Source organism: Scyliorhinus canicula, chromosome 21, assembly GCF_902713615.1.
Source record: "Scyliorhinus canicula chromosome 21, sScyCan1.1, whole genome shotgun sequence".
NCBI lineage: Eukaryota > Metazoa > Chordata > Chondrichthyes > Carcharhiniformes > Scyliorhinidae > Scyliorhinus > Scyliorhinus canicula.
The window spans coordinates 43,246,967-43,270,220 of NC_052166.1; the positions used below are offsets into that span (position 1 = coordinate 43,246,967).

Consider the following 23,254-nt stretch of genomic DNA (forward strand, 5'->3'; position numbering starts at 1 on the left):
GCCCTTTGAGTCTTCCCCACTACTCACTAAGATGATGGCTGATCTGGTTATGGCCTGAACTCCACTTTTCTGTTTGCCCCCCCCCATTGCCTTCAACTCCCATATCTATCAAAAATATGCCTAGATTAAAGTAAATGACCTAGCCTCTAATATTCTCTGGGGATGGCAATTCCATATAAACAACCTTCAGATAAATAATTTCACTACAGCTCAGTCTTAAAAAGGGTGACCTCTTATTCTTAAACAGTGTCCCCTAGTTCTAGTTGTCTCCACAAAAGGGAAACATCCTCCTGGCAACTACCCTATCAAGTCCCTTGAGGATCTTATTTGTTTCAATAAGATCATCTCTCATTCTTCTAAACTCTATTGAGTATAGGTCCAACATTTATTCATAGGATTTGTCCTTCATCCCGGCAAAGAGTCCTCGAGAGTATGTGCCAAGAGAGCATAGTCATCTGCAAACAAGAGTTTTCTCAGTCGCTGTAATAGTAACCCTTTGTGCAAGCCTTGAGCCGTTGCGAGTTGAAGAGGTTGCCATCTATTCTGAATTGAATGTGTACTCCTGTGTCAAGATCTTTTGAGTGTGTATGGCGCATGGCTGAGAAATATATGGCAAAGAGCTAGAGCCAATACACAGCCATGCTTGGTGCCAGTGAAGGCATCCAATGATGGACTACTGTATATCATGCTGGCCATCATGCCATTGTAAAATGAGCAAATTACATTGATCATCTTTTCAAGGCAGCCAAATTTGTACAGAATCTGTACAGATCTTTCCGGTCTATTGTATTAAAAGCCTTGGTCAGATCAAAAACACCATATACGAGTTTGTGGGACTTTTCTTAAATTTCTATTGTTTTTGTCTTCCACAGAAGTTGCACTTTGATTCTAAGTGAGTGCTTAATTAGGTGAGTGACAATTAGGGTTGCCAACCCTCCATGATTGGCCTGTAGTCTCCAGGAACCGAAGATCAATCGCCAGGACATCACTGCAATTATGGAGAAAAATTGTGTGAACAACAGAAGATTGCTTCCCCTCCTACCCTTTAGGAAAAAACATTTCTCTTTAGCAGGTATAAAAAATTGAACATCAAGGGAGAAAAGGCTGCTTGGCTAACAGTCAGGCATCATCCAATCAGTTAATGAGTCTTTTTGCTTTCAATTGGCATAGGAAGGCAGTGGATCACAAGGATGAATGTGTTGGCTAACTAATGGCAGGAGCATGGGGACAGGTCATGTGATGAAACCTCCAGGAATACATTTAACTACAGTTGGCAACCCAGCGGCAATTTAATTACCGCATTTTTCCTGCTATTGAAAGAAGTGATATTCCACAATGATCGTCATAGATGGACTTTCTCCCTTTCAATTTGTAGAGCTGAGTTATGGAGGCATCCTTGTGGTCTTGGGGCACAGCATCCTGGTTCCAGATTAGGCAGAAGAGACTCGTGAGTTTCTTAAATATGCAAGTTCCTCCGTATTTGATTGAGAGAGGCTGGAATCCATTAGCACCTGGCAACTTGCCCATAGAAAACTGGCTGGTGGCCTTCATGATTGTCTCATAAGAATGAAGGATCGAGAGCAAGCTCTTCCTGATTAATCCAACATATGTAGGCCTTCAAAGGGTTAGGAAGGATTCGGATGGCAAAGAGAGTTGAGAAGCTCTCAATCCAAATAAATCCCATGTGTTGTCAGCTCAAATTATTTCTCCGAATCAAAATTCAAGTACTAATCTGTTTAGCCAGGTGATTATGGAATAGCCAGGTGATACTGGAGTAGCCAGGTGATACTGGAGTCGCCAGGTGAGACTGGAGTGGCCAGGTGATACTGGGGTGGCCAGGTGATACTGGGGTGGTCAGGTGATACTGGGGTGGCCAGGTGATACTGGGGTGGCCAGGTGATACTGGGGTGGCCAGGTGATACTGGGGTAGCCAGGTGATACTGGAGTGGCCAGGTGATACTGGGGTGGCCAGGTGATACTGGGGTGGCCAGGTGATACTGGGGTGGCCAGGTGATACTGGAGTGGCCAGGTGATACTGGAGTGGCCAGGTGATACTGGGGGTGGCCAGGTGATACTGGGGTGGCCAGGTGATACTGGGGTGGCCAGGTGATACTGGGGGTAGCCAGGTGATACTGGGGGTAGCCAGGTGATACTGGCGTGGCCAGATGATACTGGGGTGGCCAGATGATACTGGGGTGGCCAGGTGATACTGGGGTGGCCAGGTGATACTGGGGTGGCCAGGTGATACTGGAGTAGCCAGGTGATACTGGGGTAGCCAGGTGATACTGGGGTAGCCAGGTGATACTGGGGTAGCCAGGTGATACTGGGGTAGCCAGGTGATACTGGGGTAGCCAGGTGATACTGGGGTAGCCAGGTGATACTGGGGTAGCCAGGTGATACTGGGGGTAGCCAGGTGATACTGGGGGTAGCCAGGTGATACTGGGGGTAGCCAGGTGATACTGGGGGTAGCCAGGTGATACTGGGGGTAGCCAGGTGATACTGGGGGTAGCCAGGTGATACTGGGGGTAGCCAGGTGATACTGGGGTAGCCAGGTGATACTGGGGGTAGCCAGGTGATACTGGGGGTAGCCAGGTGATACTGGGGGTAGCCAGGTGATACTGGGGGTAACCAGGTGATTCTGGGGTAGCCAGGTGATTCTGGAGTAGCCAGTTGATACAATGGTGACGAGATACAAGCCAAATGTTTCAACAAAAGAACAATAGTGCAGTTTAATGGAGCGAAGGTGAGTGTGAGGCTTATTTTATGTTGACTTTTCCCCTGCCTTGAATGTCAGCACCCAATCAATTGGTGGATTCTCAAATATGTGCTCCACCCCAATTTCTATCAGCATGAAGAGGTAGCTACCAGCTATTTTATAAATAACACAAACTACACTCACTGGCATTTTAAACACCGCGTTCATATGAAGTGGTGGGAGTGGATCAGCTGCCTAACAAGACCCTCCAAGGCTAGATAGAGGCACTGGGGACGGGGAGAACTTCAAGATCATGGAGTGTGCTTGTGTTGGACTGAGAGACATACATTCTAGCCATGTGCTTCACACAGCACAAATGAGACCATTTTACCACGAAATTCAGTGCTTTCCAATGCTGCTTTACTGCATAAAGGATGCAAAATAATTCTGCTGCCTATGGTTCGATCCCGGCCCCGGGTCACTGTCTCTGTGGAGTTTGCATATTCTCCCCCTGTTTGCGTGAGTTTCACCCCCGCAACCCAAAGATGGGCAGGTAGGTGGATTGGCCACACTGAATTTATTTTAAAATAAAGGATGTGAAATAATAAGCGAACAGCACTTAGTTCAATTTTCTGAAATTTTAATCTGCAATAAATATGAAGTAGGAATAATTAGCTGCTATTTATGTGAATTAACAATTCATGCAGAAAGTCTAAACATTTTAAAATAAGTCACGGTCAGTATTTTCTTCTGAACTGTAATTATTCTCCTCCAGTTGATATTTGGCAGGAAATAGTTTTCATTTTGCATGCAAAGTGACATCAAGCACTCCTAAGATTAGATACATCAGATGCAGTAAGATACAGACCTTCCCGGACATCATACTGACAATCTGCCTGAACTTTAGAGCCATGAGCAACAACTCCACTTCACCCCAGTGTAAACTTTTAGCTTTTGATTTCCCACAATCATCATTCACTTTAAACAGAGCCACACCCAGGTGAATTAGATTAGGTTTATCCAAATTTGTTTTGTATTAATTGCGTCTAAACAGGGATTTGGTGCACAATGGTGAATGGTCATAAAAGCCTGGCACTGAATCTGGATTTGGAAGTTCATATTCTCGAGTGGCTGCCAACCAAAATAGCCTAATACCAAACAAATTTGGGTAAAACTAATCTAATTCGACTGGGTGTGATCCATCAAATAAAATTTCTCAACTGGTCATAAAGTTGGCTGGTGTCGGAATTTCAGAGTATAATGGTACCTCAAAACTGGGCTTGTGCAAAAGCAGCTTCAAATTGCTGAACAGAAGCATAAAAATTCACACTCATTTGGTCCAATTAAAGATCTGTGTGCCGAATAGGGAGGATACTTGTGTTGAGACCTAAATTCACACCACACAGGCATTTTATTTCTCATCCTAAATTTGCTAGACACAATCCCAATGTGTGCTTACACAAGGAGGAAAGGTATTTTAGCCCAATTTGCTCACCCCATTATCCATGATCTGATCAAACAATTTTTAATCTATTTCCCAATCCATATTTATCACACTTTGCTAAAGCAGAAATTGGTCCATTTGCACTTGAATGCTTTTGCTGAGCCAGCATTTTCTGCATTAAGCAGTAATCAAATTTTGCCACTTTCAGTGCTCAATCAAAAACACTCCAGCAACTTGACCACTCAACTGTAAGTGAAATATACTATGTGAATACGCATTTTTTAAATAGTGCACACACAATTACTAATTTTAGCCATATTTTTGTGTCATCACTTCAACTTGATGGAACTTGAAAGTTCATCAACCTCCCTCATTGTCCACCAACTTTACCAGTCATGGTATTCCACTCACTGTCATGAGTGACAATGGTCCCTGCTTCCACAGCCAAAAGTGGTCCAATTTCGCCAAGTCGTACCAATTGTCTAAAGGTAATTGATTTGCCTTGCTTCACAAGTTTTTCGGAAAATAGTTACAATTGCATGTTATATATTATATGTTATATATAATTGCATGTTATAAATAGTTACACGTGCTAAAGCACTTACACTTTGAAATGTCAGACTTTCTATCTGATCTTCTAATTGCATAATTCTGGAAGTGAAAGGTAACTATCGCCAACATGATTATTTTCAAATGAACTCCAAGTGTTAACTGTCATGATATGCACTCATGCACATAATGAGATACAGTGGGGCAGTGACAGACACCCAATACAGCCAATCAACACACGGGACAGAACACAACCAATCACCAGGCAGAACACTAGAAGGTGGGCTCCCACTATAAAACACACGAGGCATCAACACTCTGCCTCTTTCCACTGGTGACAACTGTAGCGACAGTGGGTGTAAATATCAGTTAGCACCTTCTACACGTGGCTCAGAGCGAGTCTAGTCTAGTTAGTTATAGTAAGCACGCTTCGATTAGTAGTGTCAAACCCACAGTGAACTGTGTGCACTGCTTAACAAGTTCAATAAAGTGTGTTGAACTAACATCAAAGTTTGGAGTCTACTTTCAACGACAACTGCATCCAGTTACAGTCCGTGTTACCCCAGGGTGATTAACACAACATGGTACTGTGGTGATTGTGTATCAGTGTCGATGCAATACAACTGAGCAAGCACTAGAGGGAGCACAGGAGAGCTATAAATACACAGGGACAGGAAGTGAGGACACTTCACGGAAGGGAGAACTGGGAGCAGGACAAGCAGGCAGCATTTGAGGTAGCCGTAAGCTAAGCTCTGAAGACAGAACAAATTCACAATAAAGCATCTTCTCCACCTTTGAGACTATGAGCTTTATTAAGACACGAGGAACAACACATGGTACCAGGCTTTCTCTAAGTGGTTTACCTCGAGTGATTCCATGACGACCAGCAAGTGCCTTCCAGCGGCAAGGAGAAAATCAAGGCCCTTCCACAGCTATGGATCTTCGGCAATCTCGGCGCCAATTGGCGGGTCTTCAAGCAAAGGTTCCTTCTCTACATTGAGGCCCCAGACCTCGAGGATGCGCCCGATGCCAGAAAAATTAATTGTGGGGGACCAAGCCATCCAGATTTTCAACTCACTTAATTTTACCGACGGCCAGGACAAGAACAAATTCAAGACGGTTTTGGAGAAGTTCGACAGTCACTGTGAAGTCGAAACAAACGAGAACTTTGAGCGCTATATCTTCCAGCAACGCCTTCAGGGTAAGGAGGAACCTCTCCAATCCTTTCTAACTCATCTCCGTATATTAGCACAGTCCTGCAATTATGGTGAAACCGCTGATTCAATCATCAGGGATCAGATCGTGTTTGGGGTGCACTCCGATTCCTTGCGGAAGCAACTCCTCAAAATTAAGCACATGACCCTGCCAGTTACAATCGAGACGTGTATAGTGCATGAGCATGCGAGAAATCGGTAAGCCCGTTTCAAATCGGCAGAATATGAAAAACTTGCCTCCCACGAGGCAGTGTGTGTACAGGCCATCTACCGGATGCAGCACCTCAGTATCAATGAAAGCGGCCATTTTGCGCGCTTTTCCCGGGGCCCCATGCATGCGCAACACGAACGGGAGAACAAAGCGGCCGAAAACCAAACTGCGCAGGTGCGAATGTCGGCTGATTGCACTGCGCATGTGCGACGACGCATGGAGCGCAACGACCTCAACGTCATGACGTGCCTGAACTGCGGCACCGCCCACTTAAAGGGGCAACGCCCTGCAAAAGGCAGGCGATGTTTAAATTGCTGGAAGCCTGAACATTATGCAGCCTTGAGCAGGTCTGCGCCACCAGTCAAGGGTCAGCGATCCCAACTCCAACGCAAGCGCGTTTGAGGTGTACAGTAAGGTTTACTGGATTCTGATCCTGGTAGTACTACAGATCCAGAGGACGTTTGCCTGGAGTCCCCCTTTCGTGTGGGTATCATCACGACATACAAGTATGCCTCCTCAAATTCAGCAAGACGCCTATCTATCCTCAATGTGGATTCCGTGGATGAATGGCGTGCTGTCATACACGTAAATCAATGCAGCATTGAGTTCAAGTTGGACACTGGTGCTTCTGCCAATCTCATCTCTCAAGTTGATTTTGACCACATTAAAAAGCAACCCAAAATTCTTCCGCCAGTCTGCCAGCTCCTCGATTATAATAGCAATGACATAAGTGCACTAGGATCTTGTCATCAATTCGTCTCCAACCAGATCATCAATGTCACATTGCGATTCTAAATCGTCAAGCCTGATAAGGCATCCCTGCTTGGTGCCCATGCATGCAAGCTACTCAACCTCGTACAGCGAGTCCATGCCGTGTCTTCTTCCAATGTGGATCTTCAGGCTGACATCGATTACATCCTTGCTCAATATCCAGATGTGTTTGATGGAATGGGCACTCTGCATACTGCTACAAGGTCCTACTCAGGCCTGATGCCACGCCTGTAATCCATGCACCATGCCGGCTCCTCTGAAGGAACGTTTAAAGGCACAGCTACAAGAGCTCCAAGACCAGGGCATCATCTCCAAAGTGACGGAACCGACTGACTGGGTCAGCTCGATGGTCTGTATGATGGTGCCCTCAGGAGAGTTGCGGATATGCATAGATCCCAAAAACCTTAACCAGGCAATAATGTGGGAACACCACCTGATCCTGAAGTAGAAGGAACTGATCAGCGAGATGGCACACGCCAAATTCTTCACGAAGCTAGATGCATCGTGTGGTTTCTGGCAGATACAACTGGACAAGTCCAGCAGGACGCTCGGCACATTCAACATACCATTTGGCAGGTAGTTATAACTGAATGCCGTTCGGCATTGTCTCAGCCTCTGAAATCTTCCACAGGATCATGGAGCAGCTGATGGAGGGCATTGAGGGTGTGCGTGACTACGTAGATGATGTAAACATATGGTCCACGACCCCCGAGTTCCACATCTCGTCTCAAACAAGTCTTTCAACATGTCCATGCAAATGGCCTCAAGCTGAACAAGGCCAAGTGCTCCTTTGGCATGTTAACCATCAAGTTCTTGGGCGACCAGATATCCCAGCAGGGTGAGCGACCAGATTCGGACACGGTCAAGGCCATTAACGCCATGAAGATCCCGGAAGATAAAAAGGCGGTTCTACGCTTCCTCATAACGGTGAACATCTTGGGAAAATTCATTCCCAACATGGCCTCACACACCACGGTTCTCAGGCATCTGGTGAAGAAGTCCACTGCATTCCAGTGGCTACCCACACATCAAGCAGAGTGACTCGAGCTCAAAGCAAAGCTCACCACTCTTCCGGTACTAGCGTTTTTTGACCCGGACAGGGAAACGAAAATCTCCACGGACGCAAGCCAGGGCGGCATTGGTGCGGTGCTCCTCCAAAGGGATGACTCCTCGTCCTGGGCTCCAGTTACTTATGCGTCAAGGGCCATGATTCCTACTGAACAGAGGTGCGCCCAATAGAAAAAGAGTGCCTGGGCCTCCTAACCGGCATTGTAAAGTTCCATGACTACATCTACGGTCTACTAACGTTCACAGTGGAGACTGACCACAGACCCTTGATCCATATCATTCATAACGACTTGAATGACATGACGCCCAGGCTTCAGCGCATTCTCCTTCGACTCCGAAGGTACGATTTTGAGTTAATATACACACACCAGGCAAGGAGCTGATAATTGTGGATGCCCTGTCCCGCTCCATCACCTCGCCCTGTGAACAGGTTGACTTCATCCGTCAGATTGAGGCACAGGTGCAGCTGTGTGCCAGAAACCTCCCGGCCTCAGATGAAAGAGTGATCATCTTTCGTGAAGAGACTGCCAAAGGACAGCAGGGTAGCATGGTGGTTAGCATAAATGCTTCACAGCTCCAGGGTCCCAGGTTCGATTCCCGGCTGGGTCACTGTCTGTGTGGAGTCTGCACGTCCTCCCCCTGTGTGCGTGGGTTTCCTCCGGGTGCTCCGGTTTCCTCCCACAGTCTAAAGATGTGCGGGTTAGGTGGATTGGCCATGCTAAATTGCCCGTAGTATCCTAATAAAAGTAAGGTTGGGGGGGGGGGGGGGGGGGGGTTGTTGGGTTACAGGTATAGGGTGGATCCGTGGGTTTGAGTAGGGTGATCATGGCTCGGCACAATATTGAGGGCCGAAGGGCCTGTTCTGTGCTGTACTGTTCTATGTTCTAAAGACCCTCTTCTGCAGTGTGTAATGCACCACCTTGCAAATGGCTGGCAAAAAGGGCAATGCCCTCAGTTCTTTCATGTGAAGGACATGACGGTCGTTGAGGGGATCTTCCTTAAGCTAGATCGTATTGTTATTCCTCACAGTCTGCAGAGCTTAGTGCTCAAACAAATCCACAAGGGACACCTAGGTGTCGAAAAGTGTAGGCGCAGGGCCCGGTAGGCTGTCTATTGGCCTGGAATCAGCCAGGACATATCCAACATGGTCCTCAATTGTGCGACCTGCCAGCGTTTCCAGCCTGCTCAAACAAAAGAAACACTCCAGCAACACAAGATTATGATCTCTCCGTGGTCCAAGGTGGGAATTGACCTTTTTCACACCAATGGGCGTGACTATGTGCTCATCATAGATTACTTCTCAAATTACCCGGAAGTTGTGAAGCTGTCAGACCTCACGTCAAGGACAGTCATCAAGGCCTGCAAGGAAACATTTACCAGTCATGGTATTCCACTCACTGTCATGAGTGACAATGGTCCCTGCTTCCACAGCCAAAAGTGGTCCAATTTCACCAAGTCGTACCAATTCAACCACATTACCTCAAGCCCACACTACCCGCAGTCCAACGGGAAGGTTAAGAAAGGGGTCCATATAGTGAAGCAACTGCTCTACAAGGCTGCGGACTCTGCTTCAGACTTCAACCGTGCGCTGTTGGCATACAGGGCAACCCCTCTGTCCACCAGTATGTCTCCATCTCAACTCCTCATGAATAGAGAACTGCGGATGACTGTTCCAGCCATATACTCATCAGACCTGGATCACCTCCCAGTGCTGCAAAAGGTGCAGAAACTCAGGAACCGGTAAAAGCTGACGTACGATGCTCATGCTACCGATTCGCCTGTGCTATCTGTGGAAGATGCTGTTCGGATCCAGTTACCTGATGAAGGCTGGTCAGCTCCAGCTGTTGTTTTTCGACAGGCTGCTCCCAGATCATTTGTAGTTCGTATGGCTGATGGCTCCATTGTCAGGCGCAACAGAAGGGCACTGCGTAAAGTTGCCTGCCCACCACCAGATCCACCAACACTCTGCCTCTTGGTGACAACTGTAGTAACAGTCAGGGTATATGTATCAGGTCGCACCTTCTACACGTGGCTCAGAGCTAGTCTGGTCCAGTTAGTTATAGTAAGCGCGCTTAGATTAGTAGAGTGTCAAACCCACAGCGAACTGTGTGCACTGCTTAACAAGTTCAATAAAGCATATTGAACTAACATCAAAGTTTGGAGCCTTCTTTCAAGTACAACTGCATCCATTTGCAGTCCGTGTTACCCCTGGGTGATTATCACGCCATTAACAAAAGGGAAGTAACCTTTGGTTAAACCTGATACATATTAGTGAACACTTACTTAATTTACTTTGAAACTAAGAAAGTCAAATTTCTAAAAACTGTGAATTATAATAGCAAAATAATTAACTGATTCTGTCTACCTATTTATTGTTAGGTATTTGAAATCGGGTACCTCTAGAGTATTGGTGCTGGCCGTCGTAGCACAGCCAACTGTGTCATTGCTAGAGTTTGTAGAAACAGTTTCATTCTTATCATCGGCTGAGGATTTTTCTTCCATTTCCTGAGATTCAAAACCCATCTTCAAATCCATACCAGTTGGACAGCCCATTGCCTGAAGTACCTGGAATAACAGTGACAAAAATTTTTAAAAAAAATTTGGAAGCTTCAAGTGTTTCTCTAGCCCAGTGCAAAAACTCCAATAACCTCATTAAGCTTTCAGAGCACTCACTCCATTGCATGTCTAAATTCAATATTACTATTATTCGTTTATTCATGGTTTTGACAGACACTGACAAAACATTTAACCCTTTGTTGTCCTAGTTAAGTGGAATGACATGTAATGAGCTCAGCTAGGGGTCATAGGCTCCATGCTCCAAAAATACAAGCGAACATGTAGGGTTTTACAACAATTCAGCATTTTACTTGGCCATTTTCTTGTTGCTAACCAAAAAATTAGATTTTTTGCATTCAATTTTGCAATTTGTCATGATTTCTAGCTTACTAGCCCATTGCCAGTACAATAAAAAATAGGCTATTGTACAGTAAAAGTAGCATTAAAGGGGAAGAAGGTGTCATAGTGGTAATTGCACTGCACTCATAATTTGGAGGCTCAGGCTGATGATTTGGGTTCAAATCCCGCAGGGGCAGCTGGTGGAATTCAAATTCAATTAATAATAAAAAAAACTGAAAATGAAAACTCATTTCAGTCATGGTGACCATGAAACTATCGTTGATTGTTGTAAAAATCCACCTAATTCATTCATTTTTTTCCCCAGAAGGAAACCTACAATCCTTACCCAGTTTGGCTTACGTGCGAATTCAGACCCATACAATGTTGCTGACTCTTAACTGCCCTCTGAAATGACCCAATGAGCCACTCAGTTCAACGGTAATTTGTGGGAAACAAATGATGGCCTTGCCAATGCCACCCACATCTCATGAAAGAACACATTTTTTAAATGTAAAATATTATTCATGGAGATAGTCTGTTGAAATTTCGGCCACATTAACACTACCCAAAGTAACTTGCTACAAAACATGACACTTGAAATCAGGATTGTCACAGTCCATTGTAATAATAATAGTAATAATAGCTTATCACAAGTAGGCTTCAATGAAGTTACTGTGAAAACCCGCTCGTCGCCACATTCCGGCGCCTGTTCAGGGAGGCCGGTACGGGAATTGAACCTGTGCTGCTGCCTTGTTCTGTATTACAAGCCAGCTGTTTAGCCCACTGTGCTAATCCAGCCCCTGGATTGTCGAGTAACCAACTGAAGAATATTTCTGATACATACAGATGCTTTAATTCAGCAAACATAATTTTTCAAAACATTACACCAATCAACCCCAAAAATTATAAATGGATAATTCTTTTGACTGGATCAATGAACATAAAACAGCTTCATATATTAGAATTCTACGCTTGAACTTGGTAATAATAAAGCTGGTTAGTAAAGTAAGTATTTCAATTAAACTACTGGCTCAAACTCAGATATTCTCCTGACACACTAATACAGAACAAGGCAGCAGCCCAGGTTCAATTCCCGTTATCTGCCTTTTATAGTTCACAAGCCTTCATGGATGTATTGCTGGAAAATTAAAGACTTTGGAACAGGCTGCAAATTCGCCATCTTAATTTTTTGTGAGACAGTATTTCAGGGAGATGCTTGTCTTGAGGGAAACCTCGGTCATTCTACATTTGGTTTAAAACCGAAGAACCTGGAACAACCTTTAAAGCTATTATTCAAAATCATAAATGACAGCATTAGCGTTGTAAATTTCTTCAGCAGTAGTACACAGGAACGTAGGCTATTTTAGCATTCAATTTTCATTATTAGCGAGCTTTGAAAAGGCTGATGTGACAGAAATTGCTCATTTGGAATGGTCAATGTGGTGAAATGTAGGTTCGTAATTAACAATCCCCACATAAAGTTCTTGGTTTCAGCTACCATGGGGACATTAGCACAAGTAAGGCACCGTTCCCAAAGCAGTGGAAACATTAAAAGTTATGTTTTAGTCCAGCTACACCAATTTCACATTAGCATAATGGAAAAATTGAAAATGGTCATGTGGTGTTGCTTGACTATAAATAAAGCTCAGAGACCAAAATGTTCAAAAGAAACTTCAAAGCACTTTTAACCAGCTGGAAAGTATATCAGTCTTATTGGTCATTATGAACTGAAAAAGATTTGAGAGCAAGACAAATCTTTTGTATCCCATTATAACAAACAGAGGACGATACATGCAAAATGTTATCACATTATTTCCTTTTGAATGTAAATGAAAAATGAAATGAAAATCGCTTATTGTCACGAGTAGGCTTCAATTAAGTTACTGTGAAAAGCCCCTAGTCGCCACATTCCGGCGCCTGTTCGGGGAGGCTGGTACGGGAATTGAACCGTGCTGTTGGCCTGCCTTCGTCTGCTTTAAAAGCCAGAGATTTAGCCCAGTGTGCTAAACCAGCCCCTATGGTGATGGAGCTGTTCATTTCAAACAAGGACTGTGCAAAATTGTTGGTTCTTAATGTGCAAGGTCCCAGCAAACAGGAATAGCAGGCAAAAGTTTATATGAAGTAGATGCAAAACCTCAGCAAAAAAAAGCCTTAACCTGGAACAAAATTGGTTCACAACTAATGCTGAAAACTGCAGATTTCCTCTCCAATCATCCAAGTTAATAATATGATGCACAAACAATCAGCCTTCTTCACAAGAATATTCAAACTACTATTATTTATTGTGACAGAATTCCGGTTTTACAATTTCCCATTCTTCATTCCTTTGCCAGTGACAAGATTAAGTGAATACCTGGCTTCCAGCTTTTTGTTCTTCTGTTAATATTACAAACTAGCATGATAAGACCTTAAAGTTCGACAGGAAAAGGCAGAGGGTGTAATTTTCTGATTTTATTTTTGCAGAGTATTGTAGCAAGGGTGAAAAAGTGGGTGGAAGCTGCAGCCCCAAGGGCAGCTTCTTAGCTAAAAACAAGTTAAGGGGCAGGTCTCACAACATCACCCTAGGCACACCCTGCCAAAAACGATGGTTTTTAAAAGATTGGGGTCCAACAACAACACCCCCTCCCTATCTCACACAAAATACCCACTGTCCATAGGCAGCAGTAGGGTGCAGTGTCAAGGTATTGCTCAGTTTTCACCCTCTCCCTCCTGCAGGACATTTAAATATATTCAAATGGTGCATAAAACGCATTTTGAGGCTCAAGTGGGATCCTCCTCCCAACTCCCCATATGAGGGAAACTGTGGGAACCCATGATGTACAAATCTGAAGCCTAGTGAGATTTATCAATAAACTACTCTACCAGCATATTACGACAATAGATGACATACAGATGTCATCAGTCTTTAACAGCACATAGAAGCAAAACTACCTGGCGACACTGATCCTTTAAGGAATTTGCATCCTGTATTTCATTTATATCATATTAGTATATCAAGCGGTGACTGGCAAAAGGAAGAAGACTGGATCAATTGAAAATATAACAGTGGTTAGCACTGCTACCCACAGCGCCACGGACGCGGGTTCAATTCCGGGTTCATTGGGTCTGCATGGAGTTTGCAGGTTCTCCCCTTGTCTGCGCGAGTTTCCTCCCAGTCCAAAGGTTAGCTGGGGTGATGGGCATAGAGTGGGCCTCAGTAGGGTGCTCTTTCGGAGGGCCGGTGGCAACTCAATGGGCCGAATGGCTGCCTTCTTCACTGTAGGGATTCTATGAAATACCTAAAGAAGCCGTCATTGTGGTCACATTGAACAGCGCGAATTGTTGAAATAAAACAATAAAAAGTTGCATAAATCTAAGACAGCAATGAGAAACATAAACAACAGGGAATCTAGGATGGTGCTTGGCACAAGCAGATGTTTAGGCTCTGCCAAGGCCAGAAATGGAAGCCAATGGAACTCAAAAATACAGACACTAGCTGGACTAAAAAATTGTATTTTATCCATGTTAAAATCAAGGGTCATATGCAAATCTACCCGATGGAAGAATTGAGGTTGGTAATAAACTTATGCAGCGTCAGTTTTGATAAAGATAACCCAACCTTAATGGAAACCATAGATTTATCAAACAACATCGAACATGTCTCAACCAGCTTATTTGTGTGAAAACATTTTTGTCGTTTGGTGAACTACATAGCCCAGAATGACCCCCCGACATCCATGTTTTTATTAACATTTCCTACTTAGGCTCAATTACGAGGGGCTGGTTTAGCACAGGGCTAAAGAGCTAGCTTTTAAAGCACACCAAGGCAGGCCAGCAGCACGGTTCAATTCCCGTACCAGGCTCCCCGAACAGATGCCGGAATGTGGCAACTAGGGTCTTTTCACAATAATTTCATTTGAAGCCTACTTGTGACAATAAGCGATTTTCATTTCATTTTCATTTCTTTGACTTATGATTTGTGGAGAACTTCTTTTACCAACAGTTTTGAGATATTTGTGGCAAGTTTCAAGCTGCAACATTACTGTAACCCAAAACAGACTGAAATGAATTAATTACGCAGTACACAATAACTTTCATTTTAGGAATGTCACGGACAGAATTTATGTTTTCTTACTGTCTGTGATCAAGGTGTTTTGTATTTAAGATGTATGTGTTTCTATCTTCAGAGTGGTTGTCCTAATTTAAATAATCCCATTAGCAAGTTGTTCTATGAATTTTTAAAATAAATATGTAATATGGCATACTTGCCCTGGAGGTACAAAAACACGATGCAACACACACGGTCTCTTTTGTGCAAACCTGTAGGTTTTTAGATGAGTTGATGCTTTACATAAAGGTCCTGTAAGCAAAGGTCTTGCAAGCAGAGTAAGCTGCCAAGGCTTCTTGTAATTGAATTTTCAGTAGATTGGCTCTCTGGTAAACCTGAAGTTGGAACAGTTTGGAGAGAGACCTTCTACGACTTTTAAGATATGGCTGTTTATTACATCGATTACTCAGTTGACTGCAGCTGGTTTGATGACTTTCTGCTGGTCTCTGACTGCAGAGTTGATTGTTGCTGTTTTAAGAGCAGGCACAAAACGTGGCAGTCTTACCAGTGTGATTTTTGACATGTTACAATCCAAAGTCCTTTCGCGATAAGGTGGTTTGTTAGGCTGATAACTATCTTGTGTTGTGGCTTTTCACATAGAGAGTTTGATACTGTCATGGTCTTTGTATTTGAATGAGGTTCATCACAATACAACGAAAGGTCAATGGGGTCTATTTCACATTCATAGAACATAGAACATTACAGCGCAGTACAGGCTCTTCGGCCCTCGATGTTGCGCCAACTTGTGAAACCCCTCTAAAGTCCCTCTACACTATTCCTTTATCGTCCATATGCCTAACCAATGACCATATTCCTCTAACATCCATTGCGTTTTGATGTCCCGGTGAAACATGGAGAAGGATTGCCTGAAAACGCCATTGTCTGTAGGTTTTGGCCCTTCCTCAAACATGAGATATGTGAATTTCATAAGTAGCTGTGAGCTCCCCTCACTCTGGTACATATTTAATTGGATATAGGCTGCAGGCTCAGTTGTCTACAGTTCAAATGTCAAAAGTCACATGGTAGATTGCAGCTATTGGAATAGCACTGGTGTTTGTTCATTCTTTAAAAATATAACTTTAAAATTTGTTATATCGCCGTGCCTGCACTGGGCATGATGCAGTAAATTTGATTGTTGTTTCCTCTGGAAATTTCCTATCCATGAGCATTTCCCCCCAAACCAACCCTCTCAAAATTTACTCCAACAAGCAAAAAATATAATTACTGGAAGCTGCTATTATCTTACCTTAACTGCTACATTAAGTTTGGCTGTTTTTTTAGATGGTCCTGAGGCTTCGTAGGTTTTTCCATCAACATCCACAGACATAGTGAAGACAGGTGCATGCACAGGACCAGACTGTGAAAGAAGCTTGTACTGCAGGCCAGGTTTAATTTGATTCAGTCTCATAAGAGCATTCATAGGTTGGTTAACATCTATTGCCTTGCTTTCCATTACTGGAACAAAAAGTGCAAAAAGAAAATCTCAAAAGTCCTCAAAGTTTTTGTTCGAAAACATACTTCTGCTTTAGAAATTATCACAATTTTTCCACCTGACGTTTTAACATGAGGAAGATTTAAAATGTATAAAACAGTTTTTATTTACAGGACTTACAATGTGTCCTCAGTAATCTGGCCGTTCTTTGCTGTGTATCCACTAGATGCTCTTTCAATTAAGTATTTCAATGGCAAATTACTGGGAATTGAAATAGTCTTATCTGCCCACAGTACACTGCAGCAATGTACAGGGAAATTTTCACCATTGTTGTTAGAAGGCCTACTTTCTATCACCCTGTTTTTTCGAATATCCAATTAATTTATGGTCCACTAGACGGACTTCGTCCATAACCTCACTCCAGCCATACACAACCCAATATATTCTTCGCTCCTCTTATACTGGGTAACTCACTGTTTCTCACTCTCTTTGTTCCACTATTAACAGTTTATCCCTCAGAATGTTTCCCTATACCCCTCTAACATTATAAGAACCATAGAATTCCTACAGTGCTGAAGGGAGCCATTTGGCCCATCAGAGAATGCACCGACCTTCGGAAAGAGGATTTTATCTAGGCCCACTCCCCCACCAAATCCCCGTAACTCCTCCTAACATACACACTTTTGAACACCATGGTCAATCCATCTAACCTGCACATCTTTGGATTGTGGCAGGAAACCGGAGCACCCAACGGAAACCCACGCAGACTTGGGAAGAAAATGCAAACTCCACACAGTCACCCAAGGCTGGAATTGAACTCGGGTCCCCGGCGTGGTAAGGTAACAGTGCTAACCATTATGCCGCCCATATCTGCTATCCAATGTTTCAAAATCTCTCTTTCACCATGTTTTTGAAATGTCCACCTCAAAATTTTCTACTTTCTGCTATGGTTTGTACCTATCATCATTCCTTTTGTCGGTAATTTCCGGTCAACCACCACCCTGAGCTACCTGACCCACACTTGGCTACCTGACTACCACTCTGACAGCAGCAAAACTTAAAACAACTAATTCCTATCACAAACCTTGCAACTTGACCCAGACTTTGCCCACCACCTTGGTTGCTCATTAAGAAATAACCTTACATGGGCATCTTGATTAACCCAAGAGCTGAACTTCAAATTACATACCAAAATTCAGCAAATTTCTTCCACACCAGTCTATACCTCACAACCAGCTGCACGCCTGTGTCATTCCAGGCTCAAACATTTTCAATGTTCGCCTGTTTGCCCCATTCTCCAGTTACAACTCTTCTAGTCAAAATCTATTGGCTCCCACCCCAATGCTATCACCACCGCCCACCCGCAACCCACTGAATTCGACAAAATCCTGTTCCCTCTTGACTGCTACAAACCGCTTCAACCTTGTCCTTTGATCTGACTCTGACCTCCTTTCGATCACCCCTCTTCTTTTATTCCACTTGTTACAGCAAGGCCTTTAATTGTTTCAACCTCATGTTTGAATTTTTTTTATCATGCTAAAACGTGTTATATAGTTTGAAATATACAAGCAAATACTGGAGATCTGACATTAAAAACAAATGCTGAAAGATCGTAGTAGGTCTGGCAGCAACTGTGGCGAGCAAGAGCGAGAGAGAGAGCGCGAGAGTGAGAGTGATTTAGCTAAAGGGAACCAAGAACCAAAGTTCCATAGTGAGCTCATTTATCCATGTGTTTCCTGGTGCTCATAGTGCTATTTAATGTGCCCCGGATAGATAGGGGGTCTCAGCGGGGAATGTAGCCCCGTTTTCTGCACCAAGGAGTTCTGAACACCGGAACTCCTTGGCGTAACGAGAGATCAGGACGCCGCTTGTAAATGGTGTCACACTCTTTGGAGTCCCATAAGCAACCCCCAACCTCCCCAGCCCCAACTCACGGTGAGAGGATCCTCGGGGCCCTTCCCGGACACTATGCAGGTTACCCACGGCCTGATCGCAGTTGCGAGAAAAATGCCAGCTTGCACCGTGGCATTGCCAACCTGGTAGCCTGGCAGTGTCCCTGCCAGCGGCACCTGTGCACCTTTTCAGTATCAGGCTGGCACACAAGTGGCACTGCCAGGGTACCACCCTGCCCAGGGGGCAAGCACCGGGGGCTCCGATCCCCAAGGAGACCACCACAAGTGTAATTCTGTCTGGTTTGTGGAGACCAGTACTGAACGACACTTGCCCAAGATCACCAAGGTGAAGGGGATAGATCCCAATGCCTCAGGTGTGTCAGGGAACTGCATATTAAAGTAAGACTAGCTGTCAAGATTTGCCAAAAGGTGACATATCGCAATGTCACGCTAGCTCTCCTGAGGCATTGCGAGCTGGATAGATCTCATGAGCAGGGTCTTTCGGCTTCTATAGGCCACGTTGCGCCGGGGTGCTCTGCCTTTTCAGGTGCAATATGGCCATTCGATCGCGCCCACATTTAGCATTTAGAGTCCAATATGACTTGAGTTCTGAAGAAAAGTTATATTGGACTTGAAACTTTAAATCTGTTTCTCTCTCCATAGATGCTGCCAGACCAGCTAAGTTTTTCCAATATTTTAATTTCACTTTTTGTAAATGCAAGATGTTGTTGCACTGTATTGCGATGCCTCTTTCTCATTGTGATGCAAACTAAAAGTTCCAAGTTATTTCAAATGCCAACGTGTTTGAGTTATTCACATCTCTTAATTAGCCACCTTAAATAGCTCCCATTACAGCTAGCTACAATGTCAAACTTGTAACAGCCAATATTTTACCCAAACTGAAATATATAGCTAAAAATGCTCTCTATGAACCACTCAGTTTTAGAAACAGAATTGGAAGCATATATCTTTGATGGTACTCTCTGGATCTATTATCTCATTAACTTGCCTTTCACATGCATCCTTTAATATTGTTTGTTAAGTAATTACTTTTCCTCTTAACTGTTGATTGGTTCAGTTTCAATAGCCACAGATGTTTTCATAATGTTTTCCAGATTCCAATAACTTTCCAGATTCCAATAACTTAGAAGAGTGATGTGCCAGAGGGAATGGTGCTGTGGCCTTAACTTTTTACAATTTATATAAATGATTTGGATGAAGGGACTGAAGATATGGTTACAAAATTTGCTGACAATACAAAGATAGGTAGGAAAGTAATTATGAAGAAGATGTAAGGAGGCTACAAAGGGGAATATGTAGTTTAAATGAGTGGGCAAAATTCTGGCAAATGGAGTATAATGCGAGGAAATGTGGAACTGTCCATTTTGACAGGAAGAATCAAAAGAAGCTTATTATTTAAATGGTGAGAGATTGTAAACCTCTGAGGTACAGAGGGATCGAGGTGTCCCAGTGCATGAATGACAAACAGGTACAGCAAGTAATTAGAAAAGCTAATAAGAATGTTATCATTTATTGTGAAGGGAATTGATTACGGGGGGGGGGGGGGGGGTTATGCTTCAGTTGCACAGGGCATTGTTGAGAGCATTGTGTATAGTACTGGTCACCTTATTTAAGGAATGATGTAAATGCAGTAGAAGTAGTTCAGATAGACTTCCTGTGGCGGTCATGTAGTGAGTGGTCGCACACAGGGTGGCTCATGATTGAAGGCGTTGGTTTTGGCCCCATATACCTGAACTTTGGGAAATTTCAGCGGAAAAGTTGTGCGGATAGCGGAGGGGTTTAGTTTCCCCCCGGATGGGCATGTCTGTAGGCTACCAACTTGACAGAAGACAGAGAGCCCTGGCTAAGGAGTTGGAGGAGACTAGTGTTGCAGTAGAAATTGCAAAAATGACAGAGATGGGAGGATAGTCATCAACTGAAAAGCTGCCAATGGAGCAGTTGATGAGCTTCATTAAGGGCGAATTGCAGCAGCACCGTAAAGAAATGTAGAGTGACTGGTCAAAGGCAATTTAGGGGGACAATGCACCTCTTCGTGGGACTTTGGAATGGGTGGAGAAGAGCCTGGAGGTGCAGGACATGACGATCCAGGAGATCGAGAAGGTGGTGTCTGACCAGAGTGATTGGGTTGTTATACTGGAAGTGGAGATGGTGATTCTGGGGACATGTGCAAGATGTTGCAAACAAAGCTGGAGGACCAGGAAAACATGTCCAGGTGGCAAAATCTGAAGATCGTGGGATTACCCACGTGGGAGGGAGTGGAGGGAACGAGTATAACTGGCTATGTTGAGAGGATGCTGGCCAGATTGGGGGACGAGAAGGTGCTGGTCAAGGTCCCGGAGGTGGATCGGGCCATAGGCCCCTGAGGCAGAGGTGAAGAGCGAGGGAGCCACTATGGGTGGTGATTGTGCATATGCACAAGCTCCAGGACAAGGAAAAGATCGGAGGTAGGCCAGGGCGTAGCGGGATTGTGATTGGGAAGGAAACCAAACTCTGATTTATCAGGACATTTGTCCAGAGCTGGTAAGAGATGGGAGGGCTTCAACGAGGCCAACTTAGCATTGTACGGGCGCCAGATTCGGTTTGGGGTGCTGTGTCTTTAGGTCACTTTCGAGGGTCGGGAATATTATGAGACCCGGGGGGGGGGGGGGGGGGGGGGGGCAAATTATGTCTCTGTCGAATTTTGTTCTGTTTCTGTTTGCCTATTGGGCAAGGATGTTCTGTGGGTGGTTGCACCTCCCTTTTTTTGCATTGAAGTTAATTTGTTGCTTTGTTTGGAGGGGGCACTTTGATGTTGTTGGTATAGTGTTTAATTGTATTGCACTCTGTTGTATATGCTCTGTGCAGTGCATGAGGAGTTGCTGTAGGCTGGGGCGGCTCGAGAATGATCTGTATGGGGCCATTTTGGGGTGATGTTTCTGGTGTTGGATTGGGTGTGGGGAACGTGGGTGGGGGGGATGCGAGGGCTGGAGAGAAGCAACCGGGGAGGCGGGTCCAGGTAGGATGGTGGGTTTTTGGATTAGGGCCTTCAGGTTGGAGTCACCATGCAAGCAAGAAATGCTAGGGAACAGAAGTGTGTGTGTGGGGGCGGGGGCAGGGGAGGGCTTTAAGCCAGTGTGGGAGGAGGCTGGTTGGGGGTGGAGAGAGGGAGATGGGGTGGAGAGAGGGAAAGGGGGATGCATGGCAAGAGGCAGATATGGAGGGTGAGCTTGGTTATCGACAGGGCGGGGGCCATCTTGGGTAGGCTCGATTTAGAGTGGGGAGGGACGGAGCCTAAGGGTGATGGTGGAGGACTCGAGGTGAGAGACGGAAGCCTTTGGTGAGAATAGTTCCATGGAATGTCTGCGGGCTAAATGGGCTAGTTAAGCGGTGTTCCCACACTTGAAATGTTTGAGAGCAGAAGTGTTTTCCTGCAGGAAATGCACCTCCGGGTGAAAGATCAAGTGAGATTGAGGAAAGGGCGAGTGGGGCAAGTGTTCCACTCGGGATTTGACTCAAAGTCGAGGGGGATCGTCATATTGCTGAACAAGAAAACCGGATTTACAGGGGCTAGCAAGGTGGACTGGGGGTTTGTGATAATGAGTGGGGTGCTAGTAGGGACTCCGGTGATGTTGGTGAATGTAAATGCACCTAATTGGGACGATGAAGGCGCAATTGGGGCGAACCCGGATTTGGACTCTCACCAAATTATTATCTAACCAGATCTTATGGGAAGGGGTGATTTTAATTGTGTACTGCAGCCTAGGGTGGATACCTTGATCCCCAAGCCGATGGGGAGGTTGAGAATAGCGCAAGAGCTGGGAGGGTTTAATGGAGAGGATGGGGATTGTGGATCCTTGGAGGTATGGTGATGACCCGCTGCCTTTCGCCCTCAGGAAGTATACGAGGAGTCTAGTGGTGGAGTCATCTATAAAAGTTTGGAACCAGCTGAGGAGGCACTTTAAATTGGGTCACATATCAGTGATGACTCTATGTGTGGGAATCATAGGTTTTGTGGGGGTCTCTGGTGCTAGAATATACGCTTTTGGATAAATATTGCTCCCGGATGGGGCGATGGTAGGATTGGGAATATTGGTTGTTGGAGGAGCAGGGCACGGCCTTAGTGAAAAGGACCATGCAGGAGTGGTAGTAGTAATTGGGAAGGGAGATAGGATAGGAACTTTGGTGCAAAGTAATATGCCGAGTGAACATTTTTTTTTAGTATCACAAGTAGGCTTACATTAACACTGCAATGAAGTTATTGTGAAAATCCCTAGTCACCACACTACGGCCCATGTTCAGGTACACAGATGGAGAATTCAGAATGCCCAATTTACCTAACAAGCACATCTTTCAGGACTTCTGAACCTTCTCCTGCGCAAGGATGAGTCTTATACAATATGAAATGCAATATAAGGTGGTGCACAGGGTCCACAGACTCAGGTCCGGATGAGCGGGTTTTTTCTGGAGGTAGTGAATGAGTGCAAGACGTGTGGGAGGGGGCCGGTGATGATCTGGGGCGTGAGGAGTTGGAGAACTTTTGGGAGACGGTAATTAGGAAAATAGCGAGGATTGTAGGAGCTCAGATGAAGCCGGTCCCAATGGTCGTGACCTTTGGGGTGTTGGAGCTGCTGGAGGGGAAGGGGGCTGATGTCGTTGTCTTCGCCTCTCTTCTTGCCCGGCGGCAAATACGTTTGAATTGGAGGTTGGCCGTGCCGCCAGGGGCTGCGTCATGGTTCAGAGACTTAAGATGTGTTTCTCAGGTTGGAGAAAAATCTAATCAAATTTGCCCTAAGGGGGGCAGAGGAGGGCTCTGAGATACAGTGGAGGCCATTACTGACTAATTTTGAACAGCTGTTTGTCTTGAGGGGGGAGGGAGGAAATGGGGAAAAAAATGTACAATCTGTATACACTGTTGTTAAGATTGTGTTATTATGTTGAATATGTTTGGAATAAAATAATCTGTTTTTTAAAAAAAAAAGCAGTTCAGATAAGGTTT

General features: G+C 44.7%; 1 protein-coding gene across 10 annotated transcripts in view; it reads right to left on the bottom strand.

Moving 5' to 3' along the window:
- LOC119955747 (spermatid perinuclear RNA binding protein) overlaps positions 1–23,254 on the bottom strand; it is a 215,304-nt gene that overhangs the window by 26,030 nt on the left and 166,020 nt on the right. For all 10 annotated transcript variants that reach the window (XM_038782268.1, XM_038782274.1, XM_038782273.1 and 7 more), the window contains 2 exons: positions 16,181–16,389; positions 10,350–10,517 (listed from right to left, as the gene is read on the bottom strand). In XM_038782268.1, the coding sequence (XP_038638196.1) occupies positions 10,350–10,517; positions 16,181–16,389 (377 nt within the window). The remainder of the gene's footprint in view (positions 1–10,349; positions 10,518–16,180; positions 16,390–23,254) is intronic.